The sequence below is a fragment of the Schistocerca cancellata genome, chromosome 10 (assembly GCF_023864275.1).
Source record: "Schistocerca cancellata isolate TAMUIC-IGC-003103 chromosome 10, iqSchCanc2.1, whole genome shotgun sequence".
NCBI classification, from domain to species: domain Eukaryota; kingdom Metazoa; phylum Arthropoda; class Insecta; order Orthoptera; family Acrididae; genus Schistocerca; species Schistocerca cancellata.
The window spans coordinates 27,992,986-28,008,493 of record NC_064635.1 but is presented as its reverse complement, the minus strand read 5'-3'; the positions used below and the strand labels follow the sequence as shown (position 1 = coordinate 28,008,493).

Here is a 15,508-nt window from a genome sequence, read left to right as displayed (position 1 = left end):
CAGAAAAATTTAAAAGTGGAAGTAGCAAACAAAAATTCTTTTCTTTTTAATCTCATCACTTTCTTCTTATTCATCATCATCATCATCATCATTTCATGGATTAAGCACAGAGATTGTTCTGTCTTGACAAATTGTCTGTCCATCTCTTCTTAGGTCTTCCTGTCAGTTTTAAAGTTAAGGCTAATTTGGAAAGTCTTTTACTGCTCATTCTTTTACATGCTTGTACCAGGCATTGCAGCATTTGGTGATTGGCTCTACTTTTAGTTTTTGCCACACTGTTTCGTTTTTATGTGGTCTGTTCTTATGTAGTCTCTTTCTTCTGAAAAATCTCATTTCTAGACTTCACACTTTATCTAGTCTCTTTTTGTAGCCAGCACTCACTCCCGTGAAAATGTGCTGGAAGAGTCACAGTTTTACAAAATTTTACCATTTCTTGTCTGGTCTTGTTTAAAAACATTATGAATGGTGCCACACATTTCCACATCTTTTTTACAATGAAAAAAAAAATACTGTAACCTATTTTACATCTAGATACAATACAATACAATGCTGAAATTTCTAAAACCAAGGCTTTCTGGGCTTCTGATGGCTTTCTGAGGCAAAGACCTGTTCCAACTGAAAATCACTGTGGATAATGTGATTATAGAGTAAGTGTTGTCCTCCATTACTTGTGAAGACACATTGGCCTCAACAGTAATAACGTAATAAATTGTACAGTACAGTTTTTATAGAATAAACCTCAAATGCTGCATTATAGGCTTTTAGTTTGAAAATTGTTTTATAATTCTATTTTTGGAGGTTGGTTATCCCTGCTAGGACCTGCATCACAGGTTTACGTCAAAAGTCTTTGGGTCCTAAATACTGCTCTGATTCTGAAACTACATTCTGTATTTTTTGTAAGACAGATGGATCCACATAACCTAACTTCCAATGTTCAGTGTTTGACAGAGCAAAGAGACATTACGTTGACATTCTGCCTAGTGTGAGCGAAATTCACTTGACGGTGCCACTACATTCTATAGACATCTCCTGTCAATCAGGTTTACGCCCTTCTAATTTTACTGTTCCGATCATTAGGCAAGAGACACGTTGGAATAAAATGAAATTTGAAAACAGTCAAATATTTTTTAGTATTATTTGTCTAAAAGCAAGAAATAAAACAGACTAGAGAAACATTTGACAAACCTATGAATCTTACTCAAAATCACGTAGAGCAGCTGAGATACACTAGTGACATAAGGAGACCACTGAGTGAAATCCCATCCGACAAATTCTCTAGTACTCAACCTTCTGAGTTGAATATTCAACTTTAAATTCTCAACTAACACTTCATGATTTTGTGCATCATTCACTTGTAGGTTAAATGTTTGTCTAATATATTTTATTTCTTACTTTTAGACAAACAATTTCACAAAACATCCAACTGGTTTTCTTCAAATTTCTTTGTTATTTTCAAATTCTACCCAGACAGCATGAATTACAATATATTTACATACCAATTGTTGTTGTTATTAAAATATGTATAAGAAGAGGAAGCAGAAAAGTTTCAATTTCTGCTGTGATCTGATACTTTTTGATACCTCAATTTGCATAGCTAGTTTCAGCAGCTGTTCATGAAATATTTCAAGTCTCCCTCAAATCTATAATTAAGTTCACTTCATTACCCTGATTACTTTGAAACAATTAAATATTTTTTTTCCAAAACTACATTCCATGCTGGTCAATTTCACACCTCATTTCTCCACACCCCACTCTTCATTTCACTGCCAGAATTCAGACAAAAATCCATTGTGTAATTTCTGAGTCTTCTCACTTTCACTCTGCTGAAACATTTACTGAAATTTAATGTGATGGCAAACTCATACCGGAAAGTATCTCCTAGGAATTTTTATAGAGCAAAGTTCTCCGTAATGTACAATGACTTCCTCGTAGTGTGTCTCACTGGAATTTGTCGATCACTTCCGAGTTTTGTGGCAACTAGAAAAATGATTATGAATGGTGCAACTCCTCCTTGAATCTTAATTTAACTTGCGTAGGATTTGTAACATCCACGAGATAAAGTGCAGCGAGAGGAAATTATGCCTCTAATAGTTATAAATGTTATCTATCCGACATATGAAAAAACAGTGAAAACGATGATTAATATTAATTATTTATACAATATTCTATGATGCAATTGGACATATCGATGTGTATCATACAAAGACAATGATAATTGTAAATTCCTTTTATGATCTGCGTTTGTCTTCCTTTGTTTTTACCTTTTGTTGATTGGCTTTTGTAGATTGTGGACGCATATCAAACTGAGGTCTGTTAAGAAATTGTAATTATTTGTTAATTATTACTTGAAAATAGAGTTCATTATTATTATAAATATGAGTGAATAATTATTTGTAACTTTAATTCCTCTCTCAGTAAGCATTATCTGTGTTAATTATTTCTTTCCGCTGCAAGGAGTGCAGCCATTGACGATAGCAATTTGTATCGCGTTTTTGTCTGTGTTTTCCTTAGAAACAAATCAAATGTTTGTTTGATGAAGTCTAAATAGTGCACAATACGAAAGTAGAGTTTATAGAGTTTAATAAGCATTTCAAATACTTACTTATTTGTTCTAACAATAGAAAGTCTCTATCAACTGTCTGCTGCTGCTTAACAATTATCTCAGCGGCAAATTCAAATTACGCAACTCTGCAGACGTAAATGCCAAACGTAATACAAATATGTAAAAATAAATGTGCACTGGTGGTCCCGAACTCATTTTAATGAAAATGATTCGAATCAGATTGGTTCTTTAAGAACGGTGCTCATAGCACAATCCTTATAACAAACTTTTCTAGCTGCTGTATGGAGCCGAAATTAATTACGCACGAGTTGCGAAGAATATTGTTTCAGGTAACATACGTCAGTGTTGTGCGCGGCTGATATTCGGTGGTTTTAATGATCATTTTGCTGAAGATAACTGTTTCCATGTTGTATGAACTGTGATTTAGCGAACACTTACACAACTTAAAGTGTTGTCTGTAACACGACGTTAACTTTGAGTTCTTTAGCAACTTGACCAAATCTTTAGCCGGGAGAAAATTTATTTAGTAATTCCTCGATGTAATAAAATAAGATCATCATTTTCATTTACAAATTAGTTAAATACCAAACCACTGAATAACACAGTGAACACCACAGATTCTAGACCAACAAACAATATTCAAGAACCAGGCAAAAAGCCGTGTCTTAAGTGATCTAAAATGTAGACAAATTACACTTCCTTAAGATTCTTTTGATATATCTGAGACCGTCAACTACCTTCCCACCTCTACAGAGTTATGTACTCACTTCGGCTTAAAATGCTCTGAACATAATCTCATGTGCCAGTATTAGGTGTGGCTATAAACATAATTTTATTTCAAATTCATATATTTTGTTACTGTCACCCTAAATACACTCCCTCCCCTATCCCTTTAACACTCCAAGCCAACTTTACACTGATGAAAAAGGTGCAGGAAGTCTTCCTATGCGAGATCCTTGATGACGCGTGCAACTTTTTCTTTTACAGCTTCAATGGACTGAAATCTTGTTCCTATTAACGCATATTTGACCTTGGCAAACAGATAAATCATGTGGTACTAAGTCAGGCAAATAATACGGGTGGTCTAACACTGGGATGCCATACTTCACTAGAAACCTCTAAACAAGACAATGCCATATGAGACAGTGTGTTCTCTTGATGAAGAACACATGACTCTTTCTTCCACAATCTGGGTCTTCCTTTCGTGTTTTCCCCGCAGAGTTGAGCAACAGTCTCAAGGCAGTAATGTTTTTTAATAGTTTGACTTTCAGGAACCCAGTGAAGAAGCACATTTATAAGAACATTGAGAAAAAAGATGGGGATAGGTGTGTGTGTGCAGTCTGAAAGGAATGTGGGTGCTCCTGTGTTAAGGCAGAGGAGGTTAAGTTGACTGAGAAAGGTCAGCCAAGAGCGCACCTCTCAGGCAGATTCTGAGAGAATCCCAAAGAGGATGGTGCGCATCAAAGTCATCGAGCAGCAGAAAAGGGTGAAGTAGCTGCCCAATGAGCTGGAAGAAGTCTGTCCTGGTGACATATAATGGCAGGGGGACAAACGGTACAAAGGGAAAAGTTCAAGTGAGGAAGGTAAAGGTGAACTGCAACAGCTTGAAGGCAGGTAGTCAGGGAGATGAGTTGACTATGCTCATCATCCCGTATGAGCAGCATGACTTCCACACGAAATGGAATGTCGTCCTCAGAGGGGTGGGGGTGGGGGGAGGTCAGAATGGGCTGGAAAGAAAAGCGAGTGTTTAAAGCATTCGCGAGGACGCACTTTTGTTTCCTGAAGGCAGAGAACAAGTGGACACTACAATTCTAAGAACAGTAATAAAACCTCATAAATCCTCTTTGTTGGATCCAAGACCGCAAACATTCCATTGGAGGAAAGTCATGACTAGGAAAGAATGAAGGGGTGTCACCTCTGTGCCTACTGAGTGCCTGCCTTTGAAGACTCCCTGCTACAGGGCACAGAGGCAGGAGGATCCTGCTCCATGAGGTCCACAGAAGCAATGCCATTCTTGTGTCAGCCTGCAGAGTCCAGGGCAGAAAAACGGATGGTGGTGAGTACCGGCAACACGGAGGTCAGCCAGTCGAGAGTAGCATGTGGCGACACTAAGAGGATCTTCGAGCTGGCGAAGGAGATGACTGTTTGCCTTTGTTTGACTTCTTAGAGCCTTTCCAGACTCAGATGCTGGTTTCTTTGAGGGACATAGGAAGTGTTCATGGGACTATTCCTTCTGTCCTTTCCAGCGTGCAGTTGTGGAGCTGGTGACTTCGCCCCGTGAGACGAAAGTTTGGTGGCATGCTGCACAGGTGAAGGAGGAGATGGGGACACTACCAATATGCTGGGGGATTTCACAACTGCAGTACTAAATTTGAGGTTGCTTGTCTGCACGATCGTGTCTTTCGTGGAGCGAGATGTAGCAAAAACAGTATTGTAGGTGCCAGATGGTAGAACGCGGGGTTTCCGACTAGCCAGAAACCCGCAAGCGACCGGCTAAGGCTCTTTTTCCTTTATATAGATCTCCTGGACAGCCTGCTCATCGAGATACACGGGACAATTGCGGGAATAGGCAGCATGGTTGCCATTGCAGTTGATGCAGCAGGGAGTAAGAGGCAGACGATCGCCCTCTTGAGCATCCCTACCACAGGTTACACATTTGGCTGGGTATCGACAGAACTCTCGAGTGTGGTTGTAACAATGACACTGGTAGCAGCGCATCAGATTCGGAATACACTCCTGGAAATGGAAAAAAGAACACATTGACACCGGTGTGTCAGACCCACCATACTTGCTCCAGACACTGCGAGAGGGCTGTACAAGCAATGATCACATGCACGGCACAGCGGACACACCAGGAACCGCGGTGTTGGCCGTCGAATGGCGCTAGCTGAGCAGCATTTGTGCACCGCCGCCGTCAGTGTCAGCCAGTTTGCCGTGGCATACGGAGCTCCATCGCAGTCTTTAACACTGGTAGCATGCCGCGACAGCGTGGACGTGAACCGTATGTGCAGTTGACGGACTTTGAGCGAGGGCGTATAGTGGGCATACGGGAGGCCGGGTGGACGTACCGCCGAATTGCTCAACACGTGGGGCGTGAGGTCTCCACAGTACATTGATGTTGTCGCCAGTGGTCGGAGGAAGGTGCACGTGCCCGTCGACCTGGGACCGGACCGCAGCGACGCACGGATGCACGCCAAGACAGTAGGATCCTACGCAGTGCCGTAGGGGACCGCACCGCCACTTCCCAGCAAATTAGGGACACTGTTGCTCCTGGAGTATCGGCGAGGACCATTCGCAACCGTCTCCATGAAGCTGGGCTACGGTCCCGCACACCGTTAGGCCGTCTTCCGCTCACGCCCCAACATCGTGCAGCCCGCCTCCAGTGGTGTCGCGACAGGCGTAAATGGAGGGACGAATGGAGACGTGTCGTCTTCAGCGATGAGAGTCGCTTCTGCCTTGGTGCCAATGATGATCGTATGCGTGTTTGGCGCCGTGCAGGTGAGCGCCACAATCAGGACTGCATACGACCGAGGCACACAGGGCCAATACCCGGCATCATGGTGTGGGGAGCGATCTCTTACACTGGCCGTACACCACTGGTGATCGTCGAGGGGACACTGAATAGTGCACGGTACATCCAAACCGTCATCGAACCCATCGTTCTACCATTCCTAGACCGGCAAGGGAACTTGCTGTTCCAACAGGACAATGCACGTCCACATGTATCCTGTGCCACCCAACGTGCTCTAGAAGGTGTAAGTCAACTACCCTGGCCAGTAAGATCTCCAGATCTGTCCCCCATTGAGCATGTTTGGGACTGGATGAAGCGTCGTCTCACGTGGTCTGCACGTCCAGCACGAACGCTGGTCCAACTGAGGTGCCAGGTGGAAATGGCATGCTCTGTTGCCTGTGTCTATGTGCCTGTGGTTCTGTCAGTGTGATCATGTGATGTATCTGACCCCAGGAACGTGTCAAAGTTTCCCCTTCCTGGGACAATGAATTCACGGTGTTCTTATTTCAATTTCCAGGAGTGTATATGATCTGACTGTGATAACTTCATACCCTGCTTTGATCTTTGATGGAAGTACCACTCTATCAAAAGAGAGAAACAGAGTGTATGTGGACACTAAGAAGGCATCTACTCTTTTCATCACCCAGATGATGATGATGATGTTTGGTTTGTGGGGCGCTCAACTGCGTGGTTATCAGCGCCCGTACAATTTCCCAACCTTTGCTCAGTCCAATTTCGCCACTTTCCTGGATGATGATGAAATGATGAGGACAACACAAACACCCAGTCATCTCGAGGCAGGTGAAAATCCCTGACCCCGCCGGGAATCGAACCCGGGACCCCGTGCTCGGGAAGCGAGAACGCTACCGCGAGACCACGAGTGGCGGACTTTCATCACCCAATGGACTGCAATGACACCCTGACCAGAGAGGTACATTTGGGTTTCTGCCTTGGTCAGACCACCAAGCAGCCTAGTGTAAATAACACCATGGGAAGAATTCAGCATCCGATGGGCCTAAACATGAGCAGGACAGCCATGGAGGGGTGAAGCTGCAAGCAGTTGTACTTGGGAATCAGAAGTAGTCTCCAAAAGCAAAGTGTCATTGTGTAAACGAGAGCTGGATTTCACATGGCCAGCAATGGCATCAAGAATAATAAACAGATTTACCGTATCAAAAGACTGACTCTTCAGTATGTGAAATCACAAGGAACTGTGGTGCAGCTGGGAGGGTCTTTGAATTGTTAGCCTCATTCCATTTACGTTTCATAGCTGTTGACTGTGAAGATGATCGGCTCATTGTGAGAAAATCGCCATGATTGCCAGAGTCTCTGACAGTGCACTCCTTCCAACTGGGGACCCCCCTTCAGAAGGGGGCAGACCCACCTTAGGTGATTGTTCATACCTCAGGTCACACTTCCCGAACACCTGAGAGAGGGACGAATCGGCAATTTGGGAAGGTGAGCAGCTCAGGCAATCACCCCTCCTTGGCCTGACCTGTACAAGGGGAGTATGTGGGAATCCTACCTGTCGTTCTGGAGCTGGGAATTACGCGGCACTCAGTTACCTTTTGGGTGTCGGACATGGTACATGTAGACCAGCCTTCAGGACCACACATGGAGGAAGAAGAAAAACCTCAAACACCAAAGCAGAGGAAGGATAGGAGGTGAACAAAGAAAGATAAAAAGAATGAGAAACAGTAGGGAGTATTCTGACACCGACTACAAAAAATGCTGAATACATTGCCAAAAACAGCCCAGACATTTTCCCCATGGGAAGGAAAAAAGAACATTAAGATACACATGCAGCACATATGGGAAATGATGCTGCGAAGGCTGGGGCTCCATGGTAGCCATGCACGAACCTGCCACAGATCGGCGAGCCCCCTGGGGGGGGGGGGGGGGTCGTCAATTGGTCTTGTTTGCACCATGGTAAAGACAGCAAATGTCAGTCACATATTTAAGTAATTCCAATTATCTACAGCTGTGGTTACCAAACTTACGAAGCTTCTGAGCAACCATAGCCATTTTTAAATCCTACTATGAGCTACCAAAAGAAACTAGGATAGAAGCAAGAAATTAAAAAAAAAAAATATTACATTTGTTTATTGATCATAAACTTACATTTCCAGTAGATACGTAATTATAATTTTATTTATTTTTTGAATCTATCAAATAATAAATCTAAAGCTTCTTAACAATGCAGTTTTTATTAATCCATAGTTTCTTATTCTGTATAATAATTTTTGAAATTCTGAATGACGCCTCAGGTGCTGCTTTATTCTTGTCCAATGGACTTAAAAAGTGATTGTTGGGCATTAAGTTTGGACGATAGATGACTTACCTTTTCTTTCCCTAAAGCATAATCCAGTGGAAAATCCTTTTCATTCCCTAAATGAACAGTTTTGAAATAGCACTTGCTTGGTGTTTCCTTTCTTCTCAACTAATATACTTACATAGCACAGTAAACATATATTTGCCCTTTTCCTGGGTAAAGAAATAATCATTGTTCCATGCTAAACGGAAGTAATAAGTTTTTTTTTTTCTTCTTTTGCTAAAATACGTCATTATTACATCAGGTAATATTTGACACACACACAAGAAACATAACGTGCACAGTGTCACGTGTATACAATCAACTATTAGGCTGACAATGTAGTATTCTTGACTGACAAAACGCAGTTGCGTGGAGGAACAAGCAGTTGCCATGAATACATTCTGAGCTCAATGGAGCAATCCAGCATTACTGTGATCTATCGACCATGTGAGCTACTAGCAGCTCGTAATTGATGGTTTGCGAGTCACTGATTTTCATTATAGCTTTTTAATTTTTGCATAATAATTAAAAACTCTTGTTTTTGGATTAACAAGTCACCTTTGCTGTAACATCTTTATCATGCTATGACTAAAAACTGTCTTCACTTTGGTCTTGAGTACTGTCAACAGAATCCAATTCACAATATGAAACAGGAAAATCTGTTCCCCGATATAGTATTTCAATACTTTCCTCCATTTGGGAGCACATCTGGTGCCTAGTGAACATAGTGAGCCATTGGCACATTCTTTTAAGTGTGATGTCATAACACGTTTCACGGATGGGGTCTGGAGGGTTTCTGTTTGTGTGTTTCAGTTGCAGATGTTGGTTGTATGTTCTGATTGCAATGTTTCTTGAGACTGGTGGATTAGATTGTGTTATTTAGTACACCTACATAGATCATAACTTAAACCCTCCAAGTTAATAGGCCATGGGTGATGTATAAAATTTTCTTGTAACATTTCCTCTCCAACTGTGGTAGACGTCTTCAGATGTAAAGTGGCGTACTCCAACCAGAACTCGAGGGAGTGCCAAATATATGGCCAGTGTAGAGGGCACCACAGTCCATCACGTGATGTCAGCTACAAGAGTATCTCTGGTAGTGCCAACATACTCAACTGAAAAGTAATCTATCATCTTTCTTACACTGCAATGCTGACATCCAAATTTTATCTAATTTAACACCTTCCCCTTTTCTATTAAAGTGATTATGGTGTTAATAAATCTCAATAGCTTCTCTATACAAAGAGACATGATAAAGCGATGTTTTTGATATGACACTTATCTCAATGAATTTTATTTCATTATTACCCTATTGGTAAATATGTTCAGCTACAGTCAATTTATCTGTATGTCCCAGGCAGCAATTCCTCGTGTTCAACCAGACGAGTGTTAAAACATTTTGCGGTATCTTGACAAGCCGGACCGTAACTACACGTTATTTTATATACAACCAGTGTGACCAAAGGATATCATATCATTTGCAAATCTTAAATGTTCTTTTATCTTACTAGTGAGTCTGAAGGTAGTTTCGACACCATACTTGCTCAACACATTCCCAATGCGATGTGTAATCATGCTGATGAACAGAACGAAAACTTCCCTATTGGGCGGATGTTGTTCCTTGTCAATCCTGATTCCCTCCCAAGGACGAAGTGCTCAACCTATCTCCTTGTTCGAATAACCGTTCTTCTTGAATGTCAGCCCTACATTATCAACCTCATCTTAAGTATAAGTCAGGTCACAAATTTTGTGCGCCCTGTCTACCAAGGTTTTATTAACACCTCTTTCTTGTCTGGGGTGGTGGTTGGAACCTTTGTGCAGGCAATGGTCAGTATGTGTGGTTTTTCTATATACCCTATTGCCGAATGTCCTGTCCTCTCCCTTGATAACAGACACATCCAGAAATTCAGTTTACCATCATTCTCCATCTCCATAGTAAATTGTATTTTTTGATTGATGCAGTTGAATTGTATCAGGAAGGCATCCAATTCCTCTGCGCCGTATGTCCATACTACGAATGTGTCATTAACATAGTGGTACCACCTGGCTGGTTTTTTGCTGGCACTCTGCAATGACCATTGCTCAAAGTTCTCCATAAAAACTTGGTCACAGCCAGATTAAGAGGACTGCTGATATCCACCCTGTAGATCTGTTCATAAAAATCATTATTGGACTGAAAATAGGCCATCATGGGGCAGTGTCAGAATAACTGCACAATATCCACTATGTGACAGAGCTTTGTCCACTCTAATCACGCTACGGAATGACAACATCAAAGCTAAAAAGGATATCACTTTGACCCACACACATTTCTTTTAATTTGTCAATGAAATTATTTGAATTTCTAATGACTGACTGTTCCACCAACATAAGGTTGCAGCAGTGAGACAAGTTGTCTAGCTATTCATGGGTGGAACGCCCTATAGTACCCATAATAGGCTTCGAAGGAAACTGTTTTGTGCTTCTTGGGTAACCCATAGAGCCTAGACAGCTACAGTTCCGTTTCACAGAGTAGCATTGTATCATCAAAGGAGAGAAGACACTCTCACCATCAATTAGTGATTTTTATCATCATCCTAGTCAGATCCTTCTGAAGTGTTTTGTAATGGTGGGATCCAAAATATTGATCTTTTCATGATAGTCCTCACTCATCAGGACCGTGGCACTGCCTTTATCTGCAGAAAGAATGATAAGGTTCTTATCTGTACTGATATCCCTCAGTGCCTTTCTTTGTGCCTGAGACAAATTACCGTTAGGTGGTTTGTATGTACGTAAAATTCTAGCTGTTTCCATCCTAATTGTAACAACTGACTGCTGTGGAAGATGAAAGACCCTGCCTCAATCTTTGCTATAATAGCCTCCCTGGGTACTTTTAAAGGCATCAAAGCGAAACTGTCTCCTTTGGCTAGAACAGAAATTTCAACTTCAGTCAAATCTTTATCAAACATGTTAATAACAGTTCGAGAATTATCCTCAATAGAAGATACAGACAAGTTGTTCTGTAGACTAACAAACTACTATTTGTTTATTAACTGATATCTCTGCATTAATTTCCACAGTCCTGAAAATTAGACCGACAACCTTATTCCAGACAAAACACTGCTGAGTATTACTAATAAATAAGTGGAGCTGTAATAGCTTACTGCTAGTTTCAACATCTGGTGATTCCTCTCTCGTAGCATTGCCAATTCCATACAGTTGTAAGATCACCGAGTCTATGCCGAGCAAAATACCCTCTTCACCTTCAGAAATTTCTGAACAGTCACAGTGTCCCTGCAGCATAACAGGAAGGTGAGCATACTGAGTTGTCGGGCTTTCTTTTTGAGCATTTCCTCAAATCACCAAATCGACGCTGAGATATCCTCCCTGTAGAGGTGTTTGATCATACAATGTGAGCTTTCATGGCTGGTACTTATATCACTCTAAATTTTCAGGCTAATAGGCTGTGGTTGATGTATAAAACTTGCTCCTAATATTTCCTCTTTGACTGTGGGACCCATCTTCAGAGGTAAAGTGGCAAACTGTAGCCAGGATTCAAGGGAGCACCAAATATAAATGAGCAGTGTAGAGGGCACCACAGTCCACATGTGACGTTGGCTATGAGATTATCTCTCCTACTACCAACATTCTCGGCTGAAAATAATAGATCATCATTCTTATGTTGCAATATTTACATCCAAATTTTATCTAATTTAACACCTTCCTCTTTTCTGTTGAAATTATTACAGTTGTATACATCAACCATGGCCTATTAGGCCAAAAGTTTTAAGTGATGTCAATACCAGCCATGAAAGCTCATACTATATGATCAGGTCTATACAATTGTCAAAGATAGTCAACCTTTATGGGAACAATATTTGGGATTTTGTTGTATGCTAGATTTTTTACACAGAGTGCAGACACAGACTGCACCAGAGCATTGCACAAAGTCTGTGTCATATCGGAAGGTGATAGCTTGAAAGAGATGGGGAAGCCAACAAACATCACAACAACTGTTTTCATATACATGTAATTTACAGCATTATTTTGTTACTGCCTATCTGCTTGATATTGCATTTAATTAATCCTGTAAACTGGAATCTACAGCTTCTCAAATTTGGGGTTACTAGGACTGCCCAACACCGTGCAGTTCTAAATAAGTAATTCAATAGATTTTCAAATTGGGTCAGACTATTATTTTTGTAGCTATATCAACTAACTGACAGAAGTACAATACACAGGCATGCTATAAACTTATAAAAAGTCCTACCTTAGAAAATGACTCCCAGTTTCTTTTTATTATTTCATCTTCACTCGGGTCAAAGTACCCACGTTTTATTTCGACTCCCAGACTCTCGAAACGCTCGTCCTCACTTTCATTGGGTGGTCTGTCGAACCTATGCTCAATGCAGTGTGTGTCTGGGATGTCAAAGGTCAACAGAATCTCCAGATGTTTCAACCTCTGCAAAATGCAACCACAATGTACAACGAACCAGACGACACACAATTTATCAACTTCTGAAATACCTTGCCCAAGAGCATGACAATATAATTTGGTTGTACACAAAGAAACAATGTGTTTCAGGCATTAAAAATTAAATAATAAAGACATACGATTGCACAGAGTATTTGTAAATATAATTGGTTTGAGGAATATTTGACAAGTAGAACACAGTACGTTATAAAGGATGGCGAATGTCCTCAGGAATGAAAGTGACGTAGGGCAAACCCCGAGTGCTAACACTGAGATCACACCAAGGAGATACAATATGCTACACAATACATGACGCGACCTGTGTTACAACAAGCAACAAGGCAGTATGAACCATGTTTCTGGCTCAGTTGCAAATCATTAGCACTTCTGAACAGGACATTACTGTAACTTATTATTTAAAGAACAAACAACTGAATAAAAAAAGGAAGTACTGGGTGCACCCATACAGTGCTATTAATATCAAACATAGTTCAGATGAGGTGTTTTGTTACCTCTCAACACAACCACGAACTCCAAGAATTCTACAGAATTTTCCACTTTCTGGAACCACTACTATCAGCTGTTCTGAAAAAACAGAACACAAATTTTCAACTTACTATTTCTCCTGCTGAGAAGAGAAGTTGGTGATAGTATGAGAATGACATTAAAAATGCCACCATCAAAAGTTCATTTTTAGTAAGGCCATCAAGTGTGGTAACTTGTTCAGTGAAGTACATATACAAATAATGGTTAAAATTAAAAAGCTACAACCATTCAATCTTAATGTAGAATGTGATTAAGTTTCAGATGTCTTCGCGAGAAATGTTGCCTCACTAAGATCAGTTGCCGTTGCTGACAGTGGCTGTGAATTCTGTGCAGGGGTAGACAATGTATGTGTAATGGAAGTAGACCATGATGAAGAGGAAAATTCCAACATCTACACCTCACTTTTGTCCAGCTGCTCATTCAAAAGTAACAGGAATTTTGCCTTTGGAGCTCTTCCACACCTGTCACTAAGTTTCTTGAAATTCAGGAGCATGGACTGAGAAAACATCCAGGTGTCCTTTCATCTAATTATGTTTTTTAATTTCCAGCCAGCTGTCAAATGCTTTCTCAGCACCACCCTTGCTGGCTTCGTCTTCTGTTTTGGGGGAGGTGGTTGTACAACGACATCACATTCAACCACATTACTTGTCTCTTCTGATGTTTGACAACTTTCCACTTCCTGAGGGCCCGTGACAAACAGTGTTGTAATAAAACTGCCATAACGTCTTCATTTTACGTAAGTGGCAGTACATGCCCAGAAGAGCAAGACCCCTTTACGTATGGGTAAAGAAATGAAACTTGGGGGCCAAGGGGGGGGGGGGGGGGGGGGAGGGGGGCAGGTGGTCCAGCATAACCTTAAATAGCAGCTGTTCCACTTCTGTGTTGAATGAAATAAATTCCTGAGAGCAAAGTTGTAGGTTTGCTATCTGCATAAGAAACTGCCACAATGAAAATAATGAGTTAAAAATGATGGTACAGTTTTCACAGCAGTTTTAAATAAATTTCTCTTATTTCTGTTGCTATCTCCCTCCACACCAAGCTGGCCATCATCTGCCTTCAAGTACAGAGTAATTGCGCAATTCCACTGACAAGGGCTTGTTTCAACAAGCTGGACAAAAAAGATCTTCAACCAGTCCTCTTGTGTGAATGACATTTGACTACACATCCCCACAGGAAGAAACGCACAGGTCAAGACGTGTTTCCCGCTTGAAAGCACATATGTGAGTGAATACTTTGGCTTGTATTGGCAGCACATGAAAAAGAGAAACACAAGGTAGCTCCACATGGCGCTACACGTCGCCTTAGTAGTGTCGAGTGTGGGACGTCTTAGCTCGTTGTGGCCAAATGTCAAAATGTATCACATATTTACTCGATACCCGAAAGAATTACAGCTCTCTTTCCAGCATTAAAAACAATTTCAATATCTTAGCTGCATTTCTTACCCAGCAATATGTGCTGTAAAATGCACCAAATATAAAGTACCCAGTGACTATATTTTTCATTGAACTTTTCAAAATATTCACAGTGTTCTTTAACCTCTACATATCACATTAACTATGGGCAATAGCATAAATAAAACCAATTCATTATAAAGCTGTGATATCTGCCTATAAGATGTGAATTTTTATTTTTTTACTGAATAGTTTCCTCACAATTTAATGAAGATTACACTGTGAAGAACACCCTCTAAACCAAATACAGAGGTTTTGAATTTTTTATGCAAAAAGTAAAGGTTTTAATGAGAAACTGATTACAGAAATGGATGTAGCTTTTCATCTAGACAAAACATCTTTTCTTAGGTGCATTGGATGACCTGAGATTTCCCTTCCTGTGTACTGAATGATACAACTTGCTTGGCCCGACCAGCATAGCCTGTTTCACCAGGAAATGCAATGGACACTTGTCAGCGCTTTATCACTGTTGTCCCAGTATGAGTCCATTAAGTCCCTTCCAGTATATTTTTATGCATTCCACCAAAGTGGTTTGCTTCTGTGTCACATCGTGTATCACAACGCCTGTGTGAAGTGCACCTAATATGACCTCTAATGTTTCCACTACACATAAACAAGATTTATCAGAAAGGATCAGCAGCAATTAAGATCATTCACTGGCAATGATGTA

At 41.0% G+C, this 15,508-nt stretch overlaps 1 protein-coding gene across 3 annotated transcripts in view; it reads right to left on the bottom strand.

Moving 5' to 3' along the window:
* The window catches only part of LOC126106767 (uncharacterized), an 88,828-nt gene that overhangs the window by 54,219 nt on the left and 19,101 nt on the right, over positions 1-15,508 (bottom strand). For 2 of the 3 annotated variants that reach the window (XM_049913145.1, XM_049913146.1), the window contains exon 3: positions 12,638-12,829. The exons of the other annotated variant lie outside the window; for it this stretch is intronic. In XM_049913145.1, coding sequence (XP_049769102.1) covers positions 12,638-12,829 — 192 coding nt within the window. The remainder of the gene's footprint in view (positions 1-12,637; positions 12,830-15,508) is intronic. 3 annotated transcript variants of the gene reach the window in all.